Below are 25,831 nucleotides of genomic sequence, written 5' to 3'. Positions count from 1 at the left end.
GTACTTATGACTGGCCCAGCTCAGAGGTTTAACTGTGTAAATTTGAAATCTCCCAAGAAATCAAAATTTGGATTTTCCTAACACACAGCACAAAAACACTCCAAAAAAATAGCCCCCCCCCCATGGGAAAAAATAAACTTGATCTTAGAGTATGTGATGTATAACCAATTCACCAGCTGTATGAGCTCTGTTCCTCCAGCATACGCAGCTCCATTGTCCTTGGCAACTTTAGCTTGATTAGCATCCTTCAGAGAAAAGAGAGGCAGCGTTACCCAACAGAATCTGATTTAGGTGTGTCAAAGTGTAGCAAACCCTACCAGTGTCATTCATTATGGTCATTAGCATGCACATCTGAGTTACAGCCTACAACTTGTGCTGCTCGACAGAAACATGAAAAAAAGTTGTGCTTGTAGGTTTCTGTGATGTAAACGGTTGCTACAGGAGCCTATTAGCAACAAGCAGGGTGCTTGATAAAAGGTGCTGCTGCACATCTGAATAGATTTACACAGTGAGGCTGTAGGGGAAGATTAAAAAAAATGGAAGTTTTTACCTCAGTAAAAAATAAAACTTTGCTCATCTCTTCCCTAAAGGGGTGCGGTAAGAGCACCGTGCTGACGAAGGGGCTCACTTTTTTCTGTGAGGAGAAAAAAAAAGGAAAAAACAGTTTCAGTTACTATAGTTCAACCATGTGCTCCAGAAAACAAAAGGATGCCAATCATAGACCAGGCTTAGATAATCAAGTAATAAATATATTCTGCCACCACTTCAGTATCTAATTTAATTCTCTCTGTTCTTAACTCATTACGAATAGGACCACTGCTTCTGCACAGTTCAGAGACGAGAAACAGAGCAAAAACATTATGCTGAATACAATATGCCAACAAATTCAGGAGAGCTGAGGGCTGGTCAAATGCCTGTCACTTTGTGTGAACCTGCAGAGAGCTGAGCATAGCAATATGGATGTGACCATTTAGCTGTAGAACCAAAATGCTCCACTTTAATTTGTTGTCTCCAATGTGTAGTATGTATGGATGTATTTGTTTGTTACACGATGGCTGCTTCTCCTATTTTGTCAATCCCACATTAAATCAGTGAGGGTGGGTCAAATTACAGAAACACATAATGCAATACAGTTCAGCAGCAAACTACAGCCTCTAAGTGAGCATATAGTTGAATCAACAACACCTAAGAAAAAAAAAAACCCAAAGAGCTGAACAAAAGCAAAAACTGAACTTTAGCACCTTCGCGAAGGGAGGATTTACTGAAGCATTAAGAATGCATTCAGTTAGCTAAGTATACCCAATAAACTGGTGACTGAAGCTGGTTTCAATGTTGTACTATCATGGAAGGCTGTTTTCATAAGGGGTTATACTGAGCAGGGAGGGGCTTACTTAGCAGTGAAAAACCTACTGAAAGGTTTTACTCTGCACTCTGCTCCATAGTTCGTGAAGCTGCACGCACCTCTGTGAAGAACTATGTGATGGATTACAGAGTTCCAATCTATGTATTAAGCACAATCATGGAAGTGAAATCTCTCAGGAGCAGAGACCTAAGGAGTGAGGCAGTATGTTTCAACAAAGCTGCTTGTTGGGGGGGTTGAATAGCTTGAGAAACCCTCCCCTTTGCAGATGTGTCTACATTTTTCTGTAAAATTGCAAAACAAATGCAGTTTTCGTCCTGGCTGCGGAACACTGGACCAGCTCTAAAGCCACGTGAGGGTGCTGAAGGGGTCATGCGAGGTCATGGGAATACGGGGTGGATGGCCTGTTGCAGCAGGCCATCTAATCTCTGTGTTATCAGAGTGAGAGCTGGTTTTGCATTTCTGACAATAAGTCAAACTCATTCCCAGTTGGTGTTGGACTCCACCAGGGCTGCCCTTTGTCACCAGTTCTGTTAAAAATCGTTATGGACAGAATTTCTAGGCACAGCCAAGTGACGGAGGGTGTCAGGCTGGGTGGCCTTCTGTGATGCAGACGCTGTCCCACTCTGTTGTGGTGAAGAGAGAGCTGAGCCGAAAGTTGAAGCTCTCAATTCACCAGTCAGTCTACATTCCATCCCTCACCTATGCTCACGAGCCATGGGTAGTGACCGAAAGAATAAGATGGCGAACACAAGCAGCTGAAATCTGTTTCCTCTGCAGAGAGGCTTTTAGGGGGGGGCACCTCAGAGTAGAGCCGTTGCTCCTCTGCATCAAGAGGAACCAGTTGAGGTGGTTTGGGCATGTGATTAGGATGCCTCCCAGACGTCTCCCTGGGCAGTTGTTTTGGGCATGTCCAGCCGGAGCCCCCCCACAGACCCAGGGCACAATGCATGGATATATCTCTCGTCTGGCCTGGAAAGGCCTTGTATGCCCCATCAAGGATGATGTTGACAGTGTAACCACAGCCTCCCTTCATTTCCTCTCAGCTCCCTACTCTTTTCTAAAAGGCAAAACTCACCTAAAAAACACTTGCAAGAAACTACAAACAAGACTTTGTTTAGAATTCCATTCACTCAGCATATGCAAAGAGCCCAACTGCAGTGTTGTTGCCATTACCTTCTTCTCCAGTTTCATGTTTAGCCTCAGATCGATGTAAACAGGCTGCTTGCGGGGGGAAAAGTCCAATGCTTGAAAGTTTTTCAGCATGTCGATGGCATCTCCTGCGTCATAGATGGTCCTGGGGTAGTACCTCATAATGTACACATCATCCACAGGTGTCCATGCCGTCTTGCCAAAGGGCTTATGTCTGTCTTTGTCATCAATGACTCTCTTTTCCTTCTTCTCCTGCTTCTCTTTGTCATCTTTTTTGGTGTTCTTTAGTGCCCTGACAGACAACAGAGATGTTAAATTGAGATATATTTGGGTCATCAGGGCTTCCTCTATCTTCCCTTGATTTTATGGTTCACATAAACAAACTGGCTCTAATGCACAGCTACATTATTTAAATGTTGACATGTGAAGCAGAATGACGCTGAAAAACAGCATCAAAGTTTTAGTAAAACATGATGTCTGTAAACTCACTTGACAGCAGCAAAAGTCCTGACAGGTAAATTCCTCGGTGCAATCTGTGAGGCGCCTGTGTAGGCGGGACCACTGGCTCCCAGTAGCTGCCTCTGACATCCCGCTAAAACTGAGAAAGGGAAAAAAAGCTGCGTAGATGCTACTGTCTTTTTCTGTGCAACATAACAAGAAAGTGCATACCACAGTTTGAGACACTTTCTGGAATAATAAAAAATATCATGTAAACTGACAACCAGCACTTCAAACAAGCTGTAAGCTTCTAAATCAACTGGATGTACTGGATGTGGGTCAAATAATGCAGAGAAACATTTAATCTTACTCTAAAATATGTACTCTCTATTTAACAAAAAAAAAAGAAAAAAGAAATAACCCAAAAAAAATATAGTAACATTTGACATGAGTTTATCTCCAAGGCAAAGAATATACTTCAAGGGTCATCCTTATCAAACTGAAGGAGACTGCATCTAATGTCAGTGTTTTTGTATTAAACTGGAATAGTTTGTTAATATTTACATGAGGAGGAAAACCTGCAAGAATCTAAATCTTTCCGCTATTTATAAGTGATAAACCTCATGATGCCTGCAGGGATGTGTGCAGGGAAAATCTGTCTCATGTTGGTGTGGATGTACATGCAGCTCAGACTCTGCAGCTCCTCAAATCACCCGCTCTCTTTCTCCGAAATTGCGTTCAGAAACTTAACGGTTAAATAAGCTCTCTCATGCTAAAAATCTTGACTGATTAATTTAAGCTATCTCTTCAATTCGGTACAAATATGATTCACCAAGCAACAATTTTCATTAAAACCCACACTACGTACCAGTACGAGTTTTTCTGTTAAAAGTATTCAATATACATGAATAACATAATAAAAAAGAGAATATCTTTATACGTGTTAATGTTCAGAGACGCATAGCAAACCCCGGTGGGTACATCGAAAAGAAGGTTCATTAAAAGCTAGCTTGTTAATTAGATTAATGCAGAATTAAACGGTGAATTTCAATTATTCGGATATTATTCTAAGTACTATTGTTCCATGGGTGCAACTCTTCAATGTGCAAGGGGACAGTAAAAATTACATTTATTGGCGATGTGGTTTGCACGCTATAATCGTCATTCAACAAAGGTACGTTAGCCAGACTGACTGCACGTAAGCTAACGGGCTATAACTACCGTTTTGTTATTTGTCAAGAGATGTTATAAGGCAAAAAGGAAGTCAGAAAGAAATAGCATATGTTTCTCTGAACAAATTCATGACCTGAATTTTAGCTGTCAGTTAGACGACAGTAAATTTGCACAAGAAGACTGACCTTTCCACACAATCCGCGTGCAAGTTGCCATGTCTGGGAAGGCCGCTGGTCCGTGTGAAAACGACGACACGTACTCAACAGTTCCACCTGGGAAACAAAATCTAATCTCCTTACAAAAACTCTCATTCTATAATTAGCTTACATACTGGTAAATATTCTAAACCTACATAAATATCTAGAGTAAAAAAAAAAAAAACAATAATAATAAAACAAGCAAATTCTTGACTAAACAAGAAGGTGTTTTGGATTAACTGCCTGTGGAATTTTCCAGTGACTTCTCAAAATTGGGAAAAATACGAATAGATCCTCTGCGATTTGGATGTTTTCATATAATAGTACACCGAGAATTTAAATACAGTTTGGTGATACTTGATATGCTATAGAAAATACAAAATCCATAGGATTTCTTCAGGCTTTCTAATAGCATCTTGTTTTATTTTGTTTTTAATATTAAAACCAATCTAAAAAACCCTGTGACCCTGACATGTTGCAGAGTAGATTACTTCGCAGGACGAGGGACGAGTAGAAGCAAAGTTTCAAAAAAAGAAAAAAAAAACTCCAGCAAACTGTCCAACTTCCAAACTAACTTTTCCCATGCAGTAGACCTTCAACATACTGTTGCAAATTGGATAGTGTGTGTGGGAGGCATTTTTTTCGACTGTTGATAATTTTGACATGTTGACAAGAATGACAGAAAAACACACGGCGTAGCATGCTGTGCGCGAACGGGTACGAGCGGAAGTCGCGTTTGTTGTTCTTCCTTCTGTTTCCGAGACGTTCAGGGTCTACACGGGTTGAACAGCCGTGTCTGCATGTCTCTACCAATTCCCTCTATAAATCGTCTTCTACCGCCCCCGAATGAAGGTAATGTCAATTCTGACTTTGTTTTTATGCTGCGGACACTTTATACACACTTCCCCGGGTTAAATTTCAAAGTTAAATCCGCCTCCATTTGTACCAACTCCGTCTCCCCTGCAGTCCAGCCTCGGTGAGCCCGAGCAGCGTGCGCCCTGCAGCCGCTAGCCTAACAAATCTAGCGCCATGCTTTAAGATCGCTGGGCTGTTAACCTTTTCACACGCTATTTTGACGATGCTTTCATAGTTTTTAGACTTAGAAATTTTCAGATAGACATATCCAGAGACCGTGTTTCCCTGGTTGTCAGATGTGACAGCTGGCGAGCGGTGGGCCGAACTTCTCTTGTACGGGCCCGTCCATGTAACGTCAAGTTACGTGCTTGCCACTTTTGACATTAGAGCTATGTTTGGACACTCAGCTGTTAGCGCAGTTGCCACCGCCACATTTTTTCCATTTACAAAAACTCCCGCCTTATTAAAATAATAACTCCCCATTTGCTAAACGACAGAATGAGGGTTTGCCGTAATATTTAAGTTACCAGTGAAAGCCCTAGGAGTCTAAAATGTTAACATCATCTCGGGCATTTGATGAAACTTGCAAGCGTTTGCAACTTCAGTTTTGTGCCTGTCTCCGTATGGTTGTGACACGAACCAACGGCAGCTGACCGTGTGTAATATAAAGCGTTTCCACCGAGCGCTGTCTGTCTGCAGCCACTGTCGCCGCTCACTTGTGACCAAGCCGTGTGTAAACAGATTATGTAAGTCTTCTCCAAACTTGTTCGCCCTCAGTTCAGTTACACCTTGTCACTTACATGTTTAAAATCTTTCAACATTTCTAAATCTGTCTCTTCGAAACCTTAAATAAGCATTAGAATTAACTGCATTATTGTTTAAATCAGCATCACAAAGTTAATAATAATAATAATTCTTCAGTATTGATGTTTGTCAAAAATTTGGCAAGTGTGGGCAAAATCACAAGGTGACATTCAGCAGCCAGAGTTGTGTCCTGCTGTTATACATTACGTGAAGAGACAAGCTCTTCACCCGTGTGAAAACATACCTACAATATGCAATGTTGGAGGTGTTTGGTAGTTCAGTGTATAGTTACAATATCATGCTGCTGCATTCACTTTTGAACATCCTTGGGATTAGTTTTCAGTTTGTCCATCTGTCTGCTTGAAATTATTGGTTCAGAAAACATAATGTTGTAGAACTGTAACATCACTTGATCATTATCATAATGATTTAATTTCACTCAAGGTCCTAGTAACACTAACAGTAAATTGAGAAAATCCACCATGAATTATAGAACTCTCAAAATGTTTTATGAAATCTGCGATTCCAGACAAAGTTTCTAATTTTTGTCTCATGGTGACTGCAAATTTCTGCACGAGATGTTTTCAGAAAGCCACCTTTACACCTTTACGTTACAAAACATCAATTCTGCATGAATCATTTTAGAGGTGAGATCACACAGGACAAAACAAATGCCCCAATGTGTTGTCGCTCGATTGTGACTCTTATTTGAGACTTTGGAACGTGAACTGCTGCTGGAGTGGAGGTCTCTAGTCTACACTTAAATTCCAACTGTTTTGTGATCTTCAACAGTTTGGCAGGTTTTTGTAATTTAATGAGCTGCTTGCATATCAAAAGTTTATTCTGTGTCTGTGGTTTCGGGATTTGGCTCAGGTTTGGTCAAGGCTTTGTGCGCTTTTCAAGGTATGAAATCAGATCCGTGACCAAATATTTAAAATACACAATCAGAAAATATTTTTATTTTTGCCAAAATGAAAAACATCCTAGTAATCATCACTATTTTGTTGCTGTTCTAAATTAATATGAATGATTTTACACCTCAGTGCCAGTTAATGTGCGTTTCTTGGTTTCAGAATTGAAACTAAAGTCTGTGTATTCTTGCTTTATTTTTCAGATTAACAGGTATGCCAAAGGAAAAATATGATCCTCCAGATCCCCGTAGATGTTACACCATCATGTCAGCCGAGGAGGCGGCCAGTGGGAAGAAGTCTTACTGGGCCGAGCTCGAGATATCTGGTCAGTCGAATGTACGCCGTGGGTCCCAAAAGTTCTTTAAAAACTAGTGTAGCCGCCTTCATACTGGTCCCCTACATTCCTGCTTGAAACTCCCACTTGAAACTGTATAAAGTCTTGGTTTAAATCAGTGAGATGAAACAGAGTGTCAGATAAGTTTCAGCCGTTTTTCTCGGTGTGTGCTTGTTTTTTCTGCTCTAAGTGTCAATATTCTGGACATTTTTATCTCACTCACACTGTATTCAGTGCCTTATGTTTTTTGCTGTTTCTATGAGTGTACAAGTTGAAGCTGAGCTGCAGTTTATAATTTCTGGAGCACTAGAAAATGGAGTGGAAATGATTGTATGTGACTGGCTGAATGCAGCTTTTGTTGTTGGTCTAAAATTAAAATGGTGTGAAAGGAAACAGTTAGTTGGCACAAAATAACACAAAGTCAGTACTGACATCAGTTTTCAATACAACTCTGGTTTAGTCTTGAAGAGCCACAGTCTGTTTTGTTCCTCGGTTCGACTGATCACTAAGCTCAGGTATGAAATCTGTGTTTTCTGTATGAGATCTGAAAGTCATGTCCTTTTAAAGACAATCTGTTGTACTCTTGTTTGTCTTGATGCAGGACGGGTGAGGAGTCTGAGCAGCTCGTTATGGACGCTCACCCACCTGACGGCGCTGCACATCAACGACAACAACCTGACCCGCATCCCGCCGGACATCGCCAAGCTGCCCAACCTGGTCTACCTGAACCTGTCGTCCAATAAGCTCCGCAGCCTGCCCGCCGAACTGGGCAATATGGTCTCTCTCAGGTAGGCTGTCAGTGTGGTTGAGGAGAGTCCTGAGATACTTTTAGGGATTTTAGCATGTTTGCTAACATTTCACCGCTTGTTTGAAGTTTACACAAAAGACTTGAAGTCTTGAATATTTTCCTTTGACAAAGAAATTATTTTTTGGATTCATTCAAGGGGTTACTTGCCAAACAATCAAAAAGCATAGAACAAAAGTGATAAAAAACCAGACGATTAAAATGCAGCGATCAAACAGTCAGAAGAAAGAGGATGATTACGAAATGTGTGGGTGAGGAAAGACATGCCGCGGGGCTCAGGAAAGCATCTCACCTCAAAACTGACGAGCAATAATGAAGATGACACACAAAGACACATTGACTTGCGTTGACAACAAAGGACCATGTGGTAGGAGATGCTCTGACACCAGTAAAACATGTCAGTGACAAGTTATTAAGAGTTTGTTCGAGGAAAATTTGTCAAAGAAAGAAAAGACCAAGATACAAAATACTGAATTTTTTAATCCTCTTTCTTGCAGGGAATTGCTTTTAAACAACAATCTTTTACGAGTTCTGCCTTATGAACTTGGGAGGCTTTTCCGGTTACAAACCCTGGGGCTAAAAGGTCAGTCTTTTCTTCTTCTTTTTTTTTTTCAATTGTCGTCATGTGATGTTATATCACGTCATGTCATGTCAGGCAAGAACGATATTAGAAGTTATATATATGTTAAATTAACTCATAACCATTTCAAGTCACGACTTTCCACCAAATACAAGTGAATTCTGCCCGCAACCAGTAATTAAATTCTCTCTTCATATCAGACAAAAGTGTTCCCTGATTTGTATTTTTATAGATGGTTTATATTTATTGTATGGTTGTTCTGTAGGAAACCCTTTGTCCCAAGACATCCTCAATCTGTACCAAGAGCCGGACGGAACCAGAAAGCTTTTGAACTACATGCTCGACAATCTAGCAGGTAAATGGCTCAATTGCTTCCCCTTACCACAGGACGTTTGTTGAAACCCATGCATATTTAACTAGCAGTAAGCTGGGTATTTCATAGCAGGTATACTATTGTGTATGTCACAGACAAATGAGCACTTATCCCTAATTTCCGTCTGCCCTGCCCTGTTTCCAGTGCACCCAGAGCAGCTTCCCCAAAGACCTTGGATCACTCTGAAAGAGCGAGACCAAATGATTCCCACAGGTCAGTCGATCAGGGTCAGGTTATTGCATGCTACATACTTAACTTCCTTTTGCACTGTAGACAGTTCATTATGTTGTATGTCTGTCATTTTATGTTGAGGGAAAAACACACTCTTTTTTTATTTTAAAATGCATCTAATTTTAATCTAAAAAAAACAGCACTGCTTTTGTCAGCTTAAATAACCAAATGTGGCATCACATCACTGCTTAATGAGACACTGACACACTGACTGCCTTGAGCCCAAACTGTGTAACATGGATGATGATTGATGTGGTCAGTGATATGAATATTAAATTGTAAATTGTCTCTAAAACCAAAGGGTCCCACTCAGATTCCATGTCCCTCACCACCCCTGGGATGCAGTCAAAGCTCTGCCTCAGGTGGGAATGAAAGACCATTCTGACAGAGTCCTCAGCCACACGTTCAAAGCAAACCCTAAATGTTCCTTTAGGTCTGCCGGATCGTCCCCTGCCATCTGGTCCAAGTCACCACTAGGTGGTGATCATTTGACATTTTGCTCCTCTCTTCACCTCGGTGGCCAGAGCATACAGCCACAGATCCGCTGATACAACTATAAAGTCAATCATCGACCTGTGACCTAGGGTGTCCTGGTGTAAAGTGCACTTTTGGACACCCTTATGTTCAAACATGGTGTTTGTTATGGACAAACTGTGACTAGCACAGAAGTCTAATGGCTGAACATTAAAGTGGTGGGCCCACTGGAGGACAAACCCATGTCTCTACTTTGGGCTGGGCCCAGCAAGGTGCTCAACATCAGGCCCCCTCCCCAGGCCTGGCTCCAGGGCAGGGCCCCAGTAACAGGAAAGGTACATTTGTCTTAGCTTTTCTTCTTAGTGGTCTTCATTCTTCACTTTGTCTGGCCTTTCTCCCAGGACCCTGCCAGGGGCAAACAGCTCCCAACAAGGTAGTCCTAGGATCATTAGGGTGCTCAAACCCCTCCACCACAATAAGGTGGCAGTTCATGGAGGCATCATGGCATAAATGGTAAAAGAGTAAGAGTATATTTAGAATTTATTAAGCATTTATAAAATACCACTGTCAGATGGATTTTCTGTAGAAATGTTAAAATGACCAGACAATGCAAAATTCAGATTGAAAAGTCCCGATTAGACCAAGTGCCATCAGTAAGATACAGAAGACATCGAAAAAACAAAATGTTCAACAAAATTTGTTCAGTGCTGAATAATTTTAACAACTCTACAAAGATTCAGACAATCTGAAGGAAGGAAAATTGATTTGGATGTTCTTCTCACAACTCACTGTATCAAAAGTAGGCTTTGTTTTATTATCAGGAGTCACAAGTCATAAAGACTGGCAACACTGTCCCTCAGTCAGTCCAGAAAAAGCTTCCCTCAGCAGCGTTTTGTCTGCCAGGTTAGTAAATATGAACACGTTGTGTTAAACTCAGAAACGCTCGCAAGTCCACTGGAGCAGTGATGTAAGAGGGTGTAGAGTTTCATTTAGCTGCCAAGTATGGTGTAACTCAATTGCAACCTTATTCCTTATTTATAAAGCACATTTAAACAATGTAAGTGGACCAGAAAGCTTTTTGTCGAGAAAGTCCAAAATATCAAAACGGCCTTCGTGTGTGTGTGTGTGTGTGTGTGTGTGTGTGTGTGTTTCAGTTGTGTGAGCAGTCCCACATGTGTTTGAACACAGCCAGAAATTAGAAACTTGACACAGATAATATTTTTTCAAAGTCAAAAGTATTTCTTGAATAAACCTTTTATATTTCCTTTAGTCACTTCATACAGTGAATATGTTTGAAATAAAATCAGTCGTGTTAACGTCTCTTCCTCCCTTTGTCCTCTCCTGCAGCCGTGTTCACAGTCATGTGCTACAATGTGCTGTGTGACAAGTATGCCACGCGACAGCTCTACGGCTACTGTCCATCCTGGGCCCTCAACTGGGAGTACCGGAAGAAAGGCATCATGGAGGAAATCACCAACTGTGACGCTGACATCATCAGCCTGCAGGTAAACGAGAGGCCTCTCAGCTTGAAGCAGACATTTCCTTGTGTTTCCTTTGTTGCTGTTTTGATTTTAAGTTGACAGAGACAGAAACAAAAGAGACAATAATTAGAGCAAGGAGAGGAAGATTTGTGTTCCCTGTACGAGGAAATGAAAGGACACTATTAAATTCTGCTGTTATTATTCCAATGAGACATCAGACACTTCATTCCTTTATTCAGTTTTATTTGCAGGACTTGACTATGTAAGTTTCCACAAATCATGCCAGTTTGTTACTACTTTGCTGCCCATATTTTGAGTCAAAAATTATGGTGATCTTTTTTCCTCTAACATGGCTACCACTGGACCACACATAATCCATGCGTATTTACTCACTTTTTAGAGTAGACGCAGACTGTTTGCATGATTAAAGTGTACCTGCTTTCGACTGGCTGTGATTGGGGTGGTTTACGGTCTTGCTGGATCTCACTTCTCACCATTATTGCAAAGAAGGTCTCTACCCACCGTCTGCAAATTCACTGACTTCCAACCAAGCCAGGATGACTGACTCAGAACAACGTCAGTTTTAGTAGAGCATGAAACTGATTTATTGAGCTGTTCAGTCTTGTCAGTGCTGCAGTCGCTCCGTGCAGAGCTGAAAAGCTGCACAGCTGCTGTCAACTCCTCAGATCAGTTCACAGTGGCCAGCCCTTCCCCTCTAACACAACCAGTCGCTGTGTAGTGGATTAGACACCACTGATCATCTGTTGTCAGTTTAGATTCTTGTCCTCAGAAAAAGAAACTATGTTTGATTTCCTGGATGAACAAATATACATTTCATTGATTCATTTGAGATGACTTTTCTTGGCCCATGTGTCTGCAGGAGGTTGAGACAGAGCAGTACTACACTTTGTTTTTGGAAACACTAAAGGAACGCGGCTACGACGGCTACTTCTGTCCAAAGTCTCGTGCCAAACTGGTTTCTGAACAAGAGAGGAAACATGTGGATGGCTGCGCTGTGTTCTTCAAGACTGAGAAGTAAGTTAAAGAGCTTTGCTTTATGTATTCTGAAGAACCACGTGATTTGTGCAAAACATTTGTGCGTTGTAAGTTTGAGTGTTTTTTCATTGTTCCTATATCTAAAAATATTTTCTGTTTGAATTGAGCAATACTTGAGCTCTACGCAAGTTAATTTGACTCTGACCACATTGTGACCACATGTAGTGTAGGCTGAGTCAATGGATTCATTTATTTAGTAAAGTAATGCTCTTTTTGCATCAGAAATTGTAGTATAAGTCTTGAATGTCCTTCATTGATCTTAATGCTGCTCTGTGGATGTTTCTGCAGGTTTACTTTGGTCCAGAAGCACACTGTGGAGTTCAACCAGGTGGCCATGGCCAACTCTGAGGGCTCAGAGGTCATGTTGAACAGAGTGATGACTAAAGACAATATCGGAGTGGCTGTCCTGCTCGAGGTCAACAAGGACATGTTCTCCGGTGGTAAGAACAGTCACTCTGTGAGCCCCATCTGCAGAACATTGATGGTGCTGTCTTTTGTCTTTCCCTTTTATCCAAGGTGACACTCCAAATCTTTTTGCCCAGTCCACTTATACGGTCCCATAAACAACAACATACCCCACTTAGACAGCAGTTAATTATGATTTTCATTCAGCAATTAATTATTAATTATTGTTTTCAGTTAATTGTTTAGTACATATTAGAGGCCATTCACAGAGCTTAAGGTGACATTTTCAATGCTTCTGTTGTCCAATCAGCACTACAGCATCATCAATCAAATGGTTACATTCAAAATTATTATCTCTTGAACAAATAATCAACTAATAACATGTATGGGCTATACACGGCTTATATGAACTATTAGGTTACCAGTCAAAGAGACCCTAGATGTTGTCGTTATTATAAATGTATAATATATATATGGATCCGTGGTTGCATTGCAGCTAGATGGGTTACTCAAAACTAAATCAACAACACTGCCATGTCTTTTTCAAATAAGTAAAAGTAACAGGGGAAAAAAGCGTAGCAGCGTATTTGTGCCACAAGGCGTCACTAGTGACTTTGACTAGATATAAACAGAATCCACAAAATGCTGTTCAGCGGATTGATATACACTATATAGTCAAAAGTATCCAGACACACCTATTTATTGGGCTGTTTTTCAGGGGTCGGCCTGGGCCTCCCAGTTACAGTGAAGGGAAATCTTAATGCTTCAGCATACCAAGACATTTAGGACAATGCTAAGGTCCTTTTCACAAAGCAAAGCACAAAGCAAAAATAAAACATTAAAACAAAGTTGGATGAGTTTGGTGTAGAAGAACTTGACTGGCCCATGCAGAGCCCTGACCTCAACCCCATCAAACAGCTTTGGGATGAACTGATTGCAAGCCAGGTCTTTTCCTCCAACATCAGTGTCTGACCTCACAAATGCTCTACTGCATGAATGGGCAAAGTGGAAGCTGTTATAGCTGCAAAGCTGTCGTGTGTTCAGAATGAGATGTCATCAAAGTCCCTGTTGGTGCAATGTCTGGTGTCCCCATACTTTTGTTTATATAGTGTGTGATTGTCTGTTACATTTAAAAGGCTCAGCTGGTCTCATTTTTTCTGTTCATTATATCATATGAGCAGTTTTTAGCACTTCATTCATTAAACTTTGCAGTGAGTGACATGCAGGATGTTTTTTCTCCATGAATTTGACTAAAAACTATACATGCACACGTAACTTCCCTCTCTGTGGTTGATTTATTTCTTTTTCACACTTGTTCTGTAAATCCGTCATTTCCTTTTAAATTATTTAATTTTACTGTGTCTGCACTTCTGTAGTTTCTGAAGTTGCACCAGAGCACCGTGCTTTTTCTGTAACCAAAATAAGCCCACAGTCACATTTTATTTGGCGTTTTGGGGGTTTCGCCTGTTTTCCCTCGCGAGATTTTTCCCCTTGTTTCGGATTTTGATATTTTTATAATCCTGATTAGATTTCTCCCAGCTTGTATTTTTGTCTTAAACATTTTTGTTACATTATCAGTCAGTAGTTTTTTTTTTTGTTTGTTTTTGTTTTTTGTTTTTTTTGGCAACATATCTGTGGCATAATCACCTTTTTCCTCTGCTTTCAGGCATGAAACCACAACAGGAGAGGCAGCTGATCCTGGTGGCCAACGCCCACATGCACTGGGACCCTGAGTACTCGGACGTAAAGTTGATCCAAACCATGATGTTCCTCTCGGAGCTGAAGAGCATCGCTGAGAGGGCCTCGGGCTCTGTGGCGACCGGTTCGCCGACCTCCGACCCGTCCTCCATCCCCATCGTCCTGTGTGCTGACCTCAACTCGCTGCCCGACTCCGGTAGGACTATGTCACTTTTCGGGAAACTCTGTTAACATTTCAGTCTCGCATTGAACTGTGAACAGTGAGTTTAGTTTTGCCTGTGGGTTTTAGGGCATCTTTGTTGGATAGGTTTCAGTCAAACATTGAACAGCATGATTCACTTAAACTAATTTACTCTTTGGTCTTAATATACTAATTGATTTAAGTTTCCCTCTCAGCCATAAGATGTTGACACTTCATCTCCATGAAGATAAACTATCACAGTAAACTTTGTGGTCAATTTTTAGCATTGTAGTGATGGGGATGTTATGTGGTGCATCTTTACAATAAAATTTCACCATTGTATGATCCAGGTGTGGTGGAATACCTGAGCAATGGAGGAGTAGCTGAGAACCACAAGGACTTCAAGGAGCTACGCTACAATGAATGTCTGACCAATTTCAGCTGCAATGGCAAAAATGGCAACTCAGACGGAAGCATCACACACAGCTTCCAGCTGAAGAGCGCCTACGACAGCAATCTAATGCCTTACACCAACTACACATATGACTTCAAGGTACAAAAGAAGGCCTTAAGTATGGATAATGTTGGTGTTGGGGGTTAAAAAAAAAATCTTCATTTCCCTTTAAAAAGCGCTCAGATTGACTGCATGTAGGCATAAATACGTGCCTGAACTGTGATCATGTGAAGCATCAGCTGTGTTTTTCTATCTAGAACTCGAATAAGGCAATAAAGGCAGTAAATAAATAATAAAGCTTCCTGAATCCACTTTTCAGTGAGGCTGATGTAGTGGCTCTTGAAATGTGCACATTACAGAAGTTTGTACTGTTCAGCTTTGCATTTGACTGGAATATAAGTACAAACTTTTGGTCGAGGTGACCGACATAAAACAACAACAGTGAGTAATTAAAACCCTGGCATCATTTACTGTAAATTAGATTCATACTGTGTATGTGGAAGGTGTAACTTTTTTTTGTTTTGTTTTGTTTTTTGCTGTGGGAGTAGAAAACAGTGAACAACACTAAGCTGGTTTTAACCCCTCAAAATGCTACCAAACAACATATATGAATCTGTACTTGTGGTTTCTGCTTTGGCTAATGAGTCATAGAAGCATTGTCACAAAGATGCATGTTTCTTCTGCTCCTGTATTAATGGACTTCCCCCACGCATCAGTCACACTGTCAGTGAGTGCAGATTAAAGAAGCGTCTGTATGCTTCTATTTCATACCGGATGAAAATGGTGTCAGATTTATGCAAAGTTATCAATTTTTTCTAAATCTGCATATGTAGAATAAATGCTGTGGTCTGTGAACCTCATGTTAGACTTAGATAACTCCAACTTTTATATTATTTATTTGAATGAAACTTTCAGTGTAAAACTGATGGGCTTAGTCTTTTCTCAATGGATGCTTTCCAGCATTAAAACTATAAAAGAAATTATCCTGTCTGAGGTTCATAAACTCGAGCATTTCATCAATCTTACATTCTTTTTCAGGTCATACTCTCTACCTATTGTTTCCAGACAGTGAACAGGATTTGTTCCTCGCTATTTGTACTATGGAATGTTTTCTGACACACGTTTCCCTTAAGATTCGGTCAAGAGTTCAAAACTACATCTTTTCTGCAGTATGGCTAAAATGGTGATAAAAACTAAGCTTGTGTTTGATAAAAGCACAAAAGCAAGCACTGAATCCTCTTTGTCCTCTGCAGTCTCTTATTTTGAAGTTGTTCTTCATAAGATAAGGTCATAAGATAAAGTGGCATTACTAGTTGAGGGTATTATTTCCCTTTTCTTCTTCATTTGCCAGGACATTGCCCAATATTTTATTTTAATAAAGTTCAGCATTTTGCTAAAAAGGTTTTTTTTTCACTTTCTTGCTGAGAGTTAGATGTGAAGATTGATAGCACTGTTATATCTGTACTCTACATGTGAAGCTACAGTCAGCGGGCAGTTAGCAGCTGGTGGTTAGCCCATAAAAATGAAACTATTGGAAACAGCAAGCCTGCCTCTGTCCAAAGCTAACAAAGTCTTCCCACCAGCACCTCTAAAACTGACCAATTAACATGTCTTATTTTATCCGGTTACGTGTCAGACGATGCAGTGGTGGGGGGCTACCTGCTTCCCCTCATTTCCAGTCTTTGTGCTAAGCTAAATTATGCTCAGTCAGCGGTGTGTAGCTTCATGTGTAGTGTACATAAATCACAGTGGTATCAATATTCTAGTCTAATTCAGCGCTCACTGATGTGAACACATTTCTGTCTCAGCTCAAAAACATCTGAAATATGAATGCCCAGGGCTAAACTGATTTCTTTTTGTCTGCAGGGCGTGATCGACTACATCTTCTTCTCCAAGACCCACATGAGTGTCCTGGGCCTGCTGGGACCGCTGGACAGCCAGTGGCTCATTGATAACAACATCACTGGCTGTCCCCACCCCCACATCCCCTCGGACCACTTCTCCCTGCTGGCCCAGCTGGAGCTGCAGCCTCGCCTGCCTCACGCGCTCAACCCCCTCAACGGGCTGCACCTGCCAGTCCACAGGTAGTGCAGCCCAAGAGAGCCCCACCCACCCCTCTCACCCCTACTTCAAACACTGTCCTCCCCCCTCCAGCTTTATACAGGACCCTGTACAGCTTACCAGTCATGTTAAAATTCAGACACCATCCGATCCCTCTAAACCTAAGACACACATGCCCTAAAGGAGTGAAGTATTTGCCCTTTTGTTGCTCCTTTTTTGTGTTTTTGCACACTGTTAATGTTTTGTTTTACTTTTTCTTGCTCCCCTCGAAAAGGCTTGATACCAAATGTTGGGCTTGGGATGAAGTTGCTGTGGTAGCCCCCACTGTCAGTTGCTGTTTTTTTGTTCCTTAGAAATGATCATAGCCATATAAATTATCCTCCTGCGACAACAAACCTTAACTGATACTATCATCTTTTTAAAGATAAATCTACCACATTAAGCTGAATTTCATTTTCACCTTTTTTCAGTCCACGCAGCTGTGAAATAATCTGTGAGAGTATTCACATGTATGTTGTGTTAAAGTCAAAGAATATAGAATTGGAAGCTGTTATCACTCCCAAATTAACTGACAGGTATTGTAATAAAAGGAGTAACACTATGAACAGCTGAATCTAAATTAGGATTGTTGTACGAGGATGTGAAAGTTTTGCTGTAAACAAGTCTACGTTTTCAATTTCAGTCACCCTTGAAACAACAAAACCTTTAATTCAACTACATGTGAGTAGGTACCTGCAATTTTTAAGATTAGAAAGTACAGATTGGGTGTTTTTAAAAGTTATTTAATGTTATTGTAACACAAAATTGTTGTGTTTTTATATGGAAGCTAGAACATGAAATCATTTCATGTCACAGCTGCAGACTCACACAACAGCCACACAACAGCATTGATAATATTGATGTCAGATTGTTTTGGGAGGCTTTCACTTTGACACGTGACCTATGGAAATAATGGATAATATTCCATGTACTTGTCTGTCAAGACAAACATTTTCTGGACCATGTTTCCACATCGTTTGCTATTATGTTGCCTGGTTTAAAAAAACCTGAAAAGGATGTCACCTGAGTCACCTTTCTTGCTAATGTCAACATGAAAGCCACCTCCACTGGCTGTGTGGATGTCCACTTTTATGAATTTCTATGAATTTCTTCTATAATACAGGTCTCGTACCTCTCTTTGTTCATTGCTAAATACTTGAATTCCAGAGGTGTCACATTATATCTTGGCCAATTCATACTCCATGTAGTTTAAAAGATACAATTTGGGAGTTGTCTGCAGCACTTGAGGTAATAAAACACTCAAGTAAGGCCAAGCAAGTGCTCCAATCCTAAACTTTTGTAAGCATTGCAGTCAAATTAGCTCCCTACTCTTTGACTTCCTTTGAAAGAAATGTTTTAAGACATGAAATATATTTGTAACACAATCCTGACTTTAACCAACACCATTAGATTTGAAATTGTGCTTTTTGAACACCTCCGGTCTCAGAATCGCACCTGACTGGCCAGGAATCTCCTCAGAGTGAGCGACGTGTTCTCTTTCCATAATAAGATAGTATTTATTTATTGGTGCCAGGACGAAAAAAAGAAAAAGCTTCCTGAAAACAATCTGCTAATTATGTGTGACCGTGAGCTGAATGTATTTACCAAAGGCTCACTATGAAGTTGTTTGTGCGAGCCTCTTAATGCCAGAATCCTGTGGTCTCTAAACTTTGTGTGTTTGTTTCACATGATTAGAACTAATAGCCCTTTATGTAAGTTATAACTCAGGGCTATGCTATGCACCCAGCAGTACCTCTCAAACTAAAGACTCATATGAGCAAAAACCAAACAGGAAGCTATTGTTCTGAAAATCCTTTTTAAGCACAGGTAATGTATAGACTTACATACATATATGTTGTTGTTGTTGTAGAAGTCCCACGTCTTTGTGCATTTTTGATAAAACTGCTGCTGCACTTTTGCTCCTTTCCCAAAAAGAATAACTTGGGAAATTCACATTTGTTCTATACCACAACCTATTCAGATAAATTTGGTTTGGGGTTTTTAAACATTAGCATTTTCTTTTGTGGCTTTTAAGAGAAGCTAAAGTATCAGTGTAGGATCTACAGAAGGAGTGAATGCAGAGGGTGGACTGGGTATCAATACCAGATATGATCCACTACCTGAGTTTCAGTACCAATACAAAAATTATAGATTTTTTCAAATATTTTTGACAAATATTTTAAAATATGGCCTGGGTTTTTCTAATATTGTTCTTAAACCTTTGAGTTGGGACCTTTACAGGGGGTCATGGCATAATTAACATGGGCCAAACAAGAAAAATCCAAATTATGTTTATATGTGAAGTTTATATATACAACTTGCAATAAATAGCTGTTCATGGCTTGTATTACGGGATGGAGGAAGTTGGAAAAACCACAGCCACTTGTCCAAACACAATCAGCCAAGAACCAAGAACCCAATCAGCCTACAGTTCTGGGCATTTTTCAATACTTAATGCAACAGACCTTTAATTGGCACAAAAATAAAGCAGTGAGGTTTGATACCCAGCCATGGCCCTACAGGGGACTGCCTGCACATGCACTTGGTGCTTAACTTATCCGGCACATTGCCCACTGAAGTGGCTAGTAAACCCTGACTTTTTGAGTTTGAATTAGTTGATTTATTCAAAGCATTTGCTCTGTTCAGGATATGAAAAGAAAAGCCATAATTTTGGGATAGCTGGTGTCAGCACAACATGGCGCCCTGTAACCTGAGCTTTAAACTGCAGTTTGATCAGTTTCACCAGCCTGGATGGGCAGTATCGGCTTTGCTTCATTTGCACATGATTTGATGCCAACGCTAATGGATACACCTCCAGTTTTGTTGGAGTTGATGAAGTCTATGTTTGTGAGCATTTTGAGGCCTATACTTCACTCCTAAACTCATCTCACTGGGTTTGCTGATTTTGTACATCAGCTGTAATAAATGAAATTGCCTTTGATGACAGGGCGTCTTTCACATCTGTGAGGGGAATGTACCATTCTCCAATAGAGGGGTGTGTTTTTTCTCACAAAGCAAAGGTGTACTTGTTGTACTTTTTTTTCTTTTACCCAGTGCACTAAGATCTCATGTGTGAATACAACCACCAACTGTCTCTGACACTCTTGTAGAGACTTTGTCCAACTTTTTTTTTTTTTTTTTTTTTTGAACTATGGGCATTTTCTGTCTCTAACTCACATGCAGTCTTTCAATTGGTACTTTGTACAATTCAGTATTAACAAGTTTTTGAGAAAAAAGATAAATGTTCTAGGTTTAAAAGCAGTTTGTCTTGATGGTCTTGTCTTGAGTGTCCACTGAACGCGTTTCACATCTGAGATGATGCTTAAGCACACTTACTTTGGTTTCTTGCTTTTTTCACTTGATGTTTCACCCTTAGAGTTTTCCCAAAAATGGTGTTACATCATCCCTCTCACATCTCTTCACATACATCATTGAACATCCACAGCCACGTCTTTTTTCATGATAATACCCAGTATGATTACCTATAAATGTTGACCTGTTTAATCTGTCTCTGTAGAGCGCATCACACATATTTTTTCTACAAACAACGTGCCTAGTTTGTACAATTTCTCCGACAGCAGCACTGCCCATGAGACCAAGACGCTCAGAGATTAACCCAGCGCCATCATAAAGCCATCCATACATCCCTCCAGGCTTTCATCCCTCCAGTTCTTCCTGAACCAGCTTTTGAGGTTGAGATCATGAGGAATTGAAACTGAGGAATCATTGCTCACCTCAGACTTCTGTTTTTTGTTGGGGTTTTTTTTCTTTCTTTACGTCAAACAGATTTTTTTGTATCCATAACATCAAGGACAAATCAGTAATTTCTAACAGATGCCGGAAATGCACACTCATACTTGTTTTTGATTTCCTTGGTGTTTTTTTTCTTCTGTGCATATCTTAGACAGGATTATCACGACTGTCGTCACATGCACTTTCTGAATGTAAAGATCCTGTTGTTAAATATCTGGCCCTCTTTGGTTTTTGTTTTTTTTTTTTTCTGTTTTTCTTCCTAAGTTCATTCAGGTTGATTTTACAGCAGTGTGCTTGCTACATGAGGTGATTAGTCTTTTGCGGCCAATAAGTCGTTAAGTAATGTTCACTGGGTAGTATGAGGATTATCTGACAAAGGGTTTGTAATCTTTAATTTGCTTTTACCTGTTGAATTTGGCAGCCTTTAACTAAGCCAGGCATCCTCTCCAGAACTTGAATTTAAAGGATACAACATATTTTTTTCTTACCAGTGTATTAACCAGTAAATAATGTGTAAGGAAAAGAAATTTAAAACACAACAAACCCCAAAAATATCTGATAAAATCGAGATTAGGGACACTTTTCAGTAAATTGTGACACAATGTCTTCGTTACTTTACTGTACTGACCACAGGTTAATGTACTGGATAATGTGCTGGAATGAGTCCATTATAAAATATAGTGATAGCATAAGATTTGGACTGCAAAAATGAAAGGCAGCAATTTCCGTGTCCAAACAGCCTTAGCACATCTGTTAGTTTAACTATTGTAAAACAAATTTCAGCTCCTAGTCTTCTGTAAAAACCCATTCAGAAAGAATGAGTTACAAGAACAAGGAATGCAACAACTAGGCATTTGGAGCATTTCTAGAAAAAGTTTTTAACAGTTGCTGCCTTTCAGTAACCTTCATCAGATTTATTTTAATCGTGTAGTAGGTGAAGTGAAACTGGGTGAGGATCCTCAGCCACCAGCAGTCACCAATAAAGGTGCTACGTTATTTCTCAAGAAGATTTTAAAGGATTACACTTAAATCTGTCAAATGTAACGATGATGTTAAGTTTCCATCACAGATTTCAGACTAGCAGCTCTTCACCATGCAGGTTTTTCATCCAACCAGCATCCACCACAAAGAGCAGGAAGCAGCAAGTGAGCATTTGGTTGGAAGGAAAACTGTGGTGGAGAGGTGCTAAAATTAAACTAAGCAGGTTTTGTATTGTGGAAGTCAAGATATGCATCGTGTTTGACAATTAAATGTCAAAAAGCTGCAAAACTGCAGCAATACAAGTTACTGTTCACCTAGGTGGCAGTGCTGACTTTATACAAATATACAGATCTATCCTTTGTAGATATCCTCAATAAAAGTAAAGAAAACATAACTTAAGAATGACTACAGGACCTTAAATCAAGACCTCCTGCTCCAATTCTCAGGTTTTTCATGCTTTCATTTAAAGTGAACATTTTATATAACATTCCTCTGTGAATTCAAAAAGCTTTAAAGCTTTTATGATAATGAACTTGCATATAAAGTTCAGTTTACTCATCAGGGGGCATAGTACTCAGCCTGTCAAAACAGCTGTATGATAAGCTGTCTAAAGTTTGGAACAATAATCCTGATAATGCAATAGTTATCACAGCTTGTGCTCAAGAGACTTCAAAATGTTAAAAGCCTGTATTACAAACTGGACGTGTGTGATTTGAAACAAGCAATTATCTAAAAAGCAGGGGGTGCAATGAAAGAAGCTGTTGAGCTGAGATTTTGACCAATCTGTTTGTAATCTGTCTCTTGTCAGTCTTCCAGGTTTATGGTGCTGAGTTACTAAATCACTGGAGTGCACCTTTACTTAAGTTATGAAATGCTCTAAAAGGAAGAGAAAAACTAAATTCAAAGACAAATAAAAACAATTGGATATCCCAAAAAGCTGAGATTTGGGGTAAAGGAGGTTTTTGATGCCTTGCATACTTGTAAAAAGCAGTTCTGTTTACATGAAGGATTGGTGCACTTCTACAAAGGCTACAGCTGTATTCACTATGTGAGCAGTAACACCTCAGTTGAAACCAAACATGCTCAACAGCACCTGTATCATCTGTCCACACAAAGCCCCTTCTCTCTCCACCTCCTGTAGGCAATAAACGTGTCATTTTCTCAAAGTCATATTGTCTGTGCTTTTATTTTTTATTGAAAGACGAGTTACAGCATCATCCAAAATGGAACCAATACAATGCGGACAGCAGGATATTATTCACATTTACGGGAAAGCATTGTCTGTTTTACGCGTTGTTTATCAGGAACAGTCATTACCTCACTGTACAGATTTGTGGTTTTTGACAGTAAAATGCAACATAAACACATAGGTACTGAAGAAGGAAGCTCTAAGACAGTAGACGGTCGTCCTACAATTGATTTACAGCTTCTTAAATTTATGTGAAGCCACTGTTTGGTAAAATGTTGCCACACATTATGATCAGAAGATGATTGCTGAAGCAGTGGGTGAAACAGTGGTTGAGCTGGATGTCACATTGTCCCTGTAAAACAAAAAAGATGAGAAATATTAAAGACTGGAGTTAATAACAATAATTCAAAAAGCAATAAAAGGTGCAGTAACTTGTATGGTGTTGTGTGGTGATCAGGAATAATACGACTGTAATATACATAATATAATATGATTCTAGTGAAGGTTTTATTACCATTATCACAATAAATGTTGACCAACACAAAAAGTTCTTCCTTTGATACATCCCATCCTTTAGAAACAACGAAATACCAGTAAATACACATTGTCGTGGCATTTGTAATAATTCCTTTTTTGTTTTCATTTTTGTCATGGCTTAAAAATAAACAAATAACAGTGCTGCCAAATTATAAATCAACTTATTGACACATCTTCGTGACCAAAACCATACGCTGCACAGTCGACTCACATTTTAGAAACTGAAACCAGAGGACCTTTGCCCTGTATCAGTGATTTAAAGTGCAACTTTTTTGCCATCTGTCAAAACGGCTAATCCTTCAGTTAGTTATTGTTAATGAAATGCAGATATTCTTATATGAAGTGACTGTGAGCCTGTGAAATGTGCATGTACAAGAATGCATTCATTGATAAATATGAAAGCAAGTCATTACTTTTGCAAATTGCTGAACAGGGATTTGAACCACTTTGCCTGTGGGTCAACACAAACTTTGGAGCCATTCTTTCTGGTGATTCTGTGGAGAAACAGAGAGATACTTTTAATGCAACACTGGAGAAATTGTCACACAGGACTCGACATCTGAATAAACCTGCGTCACAGGTGAACTGTTCACAGTTAGCATTCACATCCTACTCCCATTCACTGACACCAACAAGATTTACACAGTTAAGCAGAAGTGAAACATTAAATACAGTAATACAGTGCTGTAGGTCAGTATTTTTTAAATGCTAGCTTGAAACTTGCATTTTTTCCCTTTGTGCAATGCTGTTCTTTTGCTCCACTAGTTTCACTTTGACTGTGAGTGCAGAAGTACCACTTAAAAGCTGCATTACTGCTAAATGGCAAGCAGAGAAACTGAAGTGTCTAAGTTCACTCAAATACCAAACATGAAGGAATAGATCACTGAACTGGTTTCAATCTTTGCCTGCAGAGCTGGAGTCAGCAGACAATCAGCTTAGATTAGCATAAAGACTGGCAGCAGGGGGTGACTAACCTGACTCTCTCTCTCCAAAATAAACAATAATACAAATATATACAATGTGTTAATTAAACATACAGCATAAAATTTCTCTCAGTCAAAACAACAAAAACAGAAGACATAGCTTGTTAATGTAGAGAAGTAGTGTGATCGTTGCAACCGTCAGTTTTACTTTGGTAAAATGTTGATATTTGTACTTGCATCTGATTAAATTTACATTGTGTTATTGCTACTTTAAATACCCTTATTTAGTTTTTAATACAGTACTTGTGAACTACTGTGCATCATCCTGACAGCACCTTTAACATAGCAGTGCAGCAGTCTTTGAATCGTGGCTACTCACATGATTTCAGTCTGGCGGCAGCGTCCTGAGATGGGAATCACCTCAATTTTCTCTATGACCCGAACAAGGACAGGAGCTGACCTGGTATCTAAACAGCGACACCCCTGCCTGGGAAAAGCTGTGAAAAATTTAAAAAGCAGTTTAATCATTACCTCAGTGGTCTGACAACAACATTTTATTTGGTTTAATCATTTCAAACTCAAGGTCCTATCAGTAGCTTTTTCTGGAGCTTTCTGCCTTATCTCACAGTCTTCCTGAGTGGACAGTTTGCCCAGTTCTCATCCAAAAAGCTTAAGTATGGATCTTTGCTCATCAGGTGGAGACTGAGAGATGCTGCTGAAAGCTTCAAAAAAGCAAGTAGTGGACCTTAAGATGATGGTTTTTATTTTATTCTATGTTATTTTTATTATTATTATTTTATCAAACAAGCTCCTTCCAAGGTCAAAGGATGCTCCTTGACAATCTACTTTACTTTCAACTTTAAAGACTTAAATAAATTGTTGTACAGAGCAATAAATGTGAAAACATTGTAAATATACAATGTGACAATTACAATAAAATTTTTTTTTTTGTCAAACTATCCGCTTACTGCAAGATATCAAAATGAATATGTAGAAATCTGATGTAAGAGCATCATAACTGAAATATTTCATTTTGTCCAGCCTGAAAATCAGTATAATATCATTATATGCAGATGACAAATTATTGTTTACTTCAAGTACACAAATTACAAAATTATTAAAGTGAAAGGAGGCAGTCTGACAGATTGGATTACTGGGTAAAAAAAAAAAAACAGAATATAAAATATAGTGTAACATATACTTGTATAACATTATTTGAATGTACAAAAAAAGATCTGTTACCATGCAGAGCAGTGATGCAGCAGCAGAGAGTCAGAGCAGCCAGGAGGAGCAGTGGTTTAGTCATCTTGGTGGTTGTTTTGATCTTTTGGTGCCAAAAAGGATGTGAGAGTGAATGTGAGAGTGACTGGAGTAAAGTCTGGGTTT

The 25,831-nt window shown here is 39.7% G+C and overlaps 3 protein-coding genes across 3 annotated transcripts in view; 1 reads left to right on the top strand and 2 right to left on the bottom strand.

Annotated features, from left to right (window-relative positions):
- mrpl1 (mitochondrial ribosomal protein L1) overlaps positions 1-6,303 on the bottom strand; it is a 10,999-nt gene extending 4,696 nt beyond the window's left edge. Inside the window, exons 1-7 of the mRNA XM_046386136.1 lie at positions 6,294-6,303; positions 5,763-5,963; positions 4,309-4,395; positions 3,002-3,110; positions 2,537-2,804; positions 551-634; positions 174-245 (exon numbers count right to left, since the gene is read on the bottom strand). Of these exons, the coding sequence (XP_046242092.1) occupies positions 174-245; positions 551-634; positions 2,537-2,804; positions 3,002-3,110; positions 4,309-4,395; positions 5,763-5,963; positions 6,294-6,303 (831 nt within the window). The remainder of the gene's footprint in view (positions 1-173; positions 246-550; positions 635-2,536; positions 2,805-3,001; positions 3,111-4,308; positions 4,396-5,762; positions 5,964-6,293) is intronic.
- cnot6l (CCR4-NOT transcription complex, subunit 6-like) lies at positions 5,023-22,966 on the top strand. Its single transcript, XM_046385890.1, has 12 exons — positions 5,023-5,172; positions 7,094-7,215; positions 7,826-8,012; positions 8,527-8,612; positions 8,875-8,964; positions 9,127-9,195; positions 11,035-11,192; positions 12,049-12,203; positions 12,513-12,664; positions 14,296-14,523; positions 14,859-15,061; positions 16,829-22,966. The coding sequence occupies exons 2-12, from the start codon at positions 7,104-7,106 to the stop codon at positions 17,048-17,050; spliced, it is 1,662 nt and encodes a 553-aa protein (XP_046241846.1). The 5' UTR covers positions 5,023-5,172; positions 7,094-7,103; the 3' UTR covers positions 17,051-22,966.
- LOC124057530 (C-X-C motif chemokine 10) lies at positions 22,964-25,831 on the bottom strand. The gene is made up of 4 exons (XM_046385892.1): positions 25,688-25,831; positions 24,825-24,942; positions 23,936-24,016; positions 22,964-23,337 (listed from the first exon to the last, which is right to left on the bottom strand). The coding sequence occupies exons 1-4, from the start codon at positions 25,749-25,751 to the stop codon at positions 23,277-23,279; spliced, it is 324 nt and encodes a 107-aa protein (XP_046241848.1). The 5' UTR covers positions 25,752-25,831; the 3' UTR covers positions 22,964-23,276.

The sequence above is a fragment of the Scatophagus argus genome, chromosome 4 (assembly GCF_020382885.2).
Source record: "Scatophagus argus isolate fScaArg1 chromosome 4, fScaArg1.pri, whole genome shotgun sequence".
In the NCBI taxonomy this organism is placed as follows: domain Eukaryota; kingdom Metazoa; phylum Chordata; class Actinopteri; family Scatophagidae; genus Scatophagus; species Scatophagus argus.
Note: the sequence above shows the minus strand (reverse complement) of the source record. Positions and strands in the feature narration are given on the sequence as shown.

What these genes read in the sequence shown, in the direction of transcription:
- cnot6l (XM_046385890.1), top strand. Translation starts at nt 7,104, where the DNA reads ATGCCAAAGGAAAAATATGATCCTCCAGATCCCCGTAGATGTTACACC. An exon ending in GGCCGAGCTCGAGATATCTG is followed by an intron (nt 7,216 to 7,825) that starts GTCAGTCGAATG and finishes GTCTTGATGCAG; the next exon opens with GACGGGTGAGGAGTCTGAGC. An exon ending in ACAAACCCTGGGGCTAAAAG is followed by an intron (nt 8,613 to 8,874) that starts GTCAGTCTTTTC and finishes GTTGTTCTGTAG; the next exon opens with GAAACCCTTTGTCCCAAGAC.
- LOC124057530 (XM_046385892.1), bottom strand. Translation starts at nt 25,751, where the DNA reads ATGACTAAACCACTGCTCCTCCTGGCTGCTCTGACTCTCTGCTGCTGC. An exon ending in CTGCATCACTGCTCTGCATG is followed by an intron (nt 24,943 to 25,687) that starts GTAACAGATCTT and finishes AATTTTTCACAG; the next exon opens with CTTTTCCCAGGCAGGGGTGT. An exon ending in CTGTTCAGCAATTTGCAAAA is followed by an intron (nt 23,338 to 23,935) that starts GTAATGACTTGC and finishes TTTGTTTTACAG; the next exon opens with GGACAATGTGACATCCAGCT.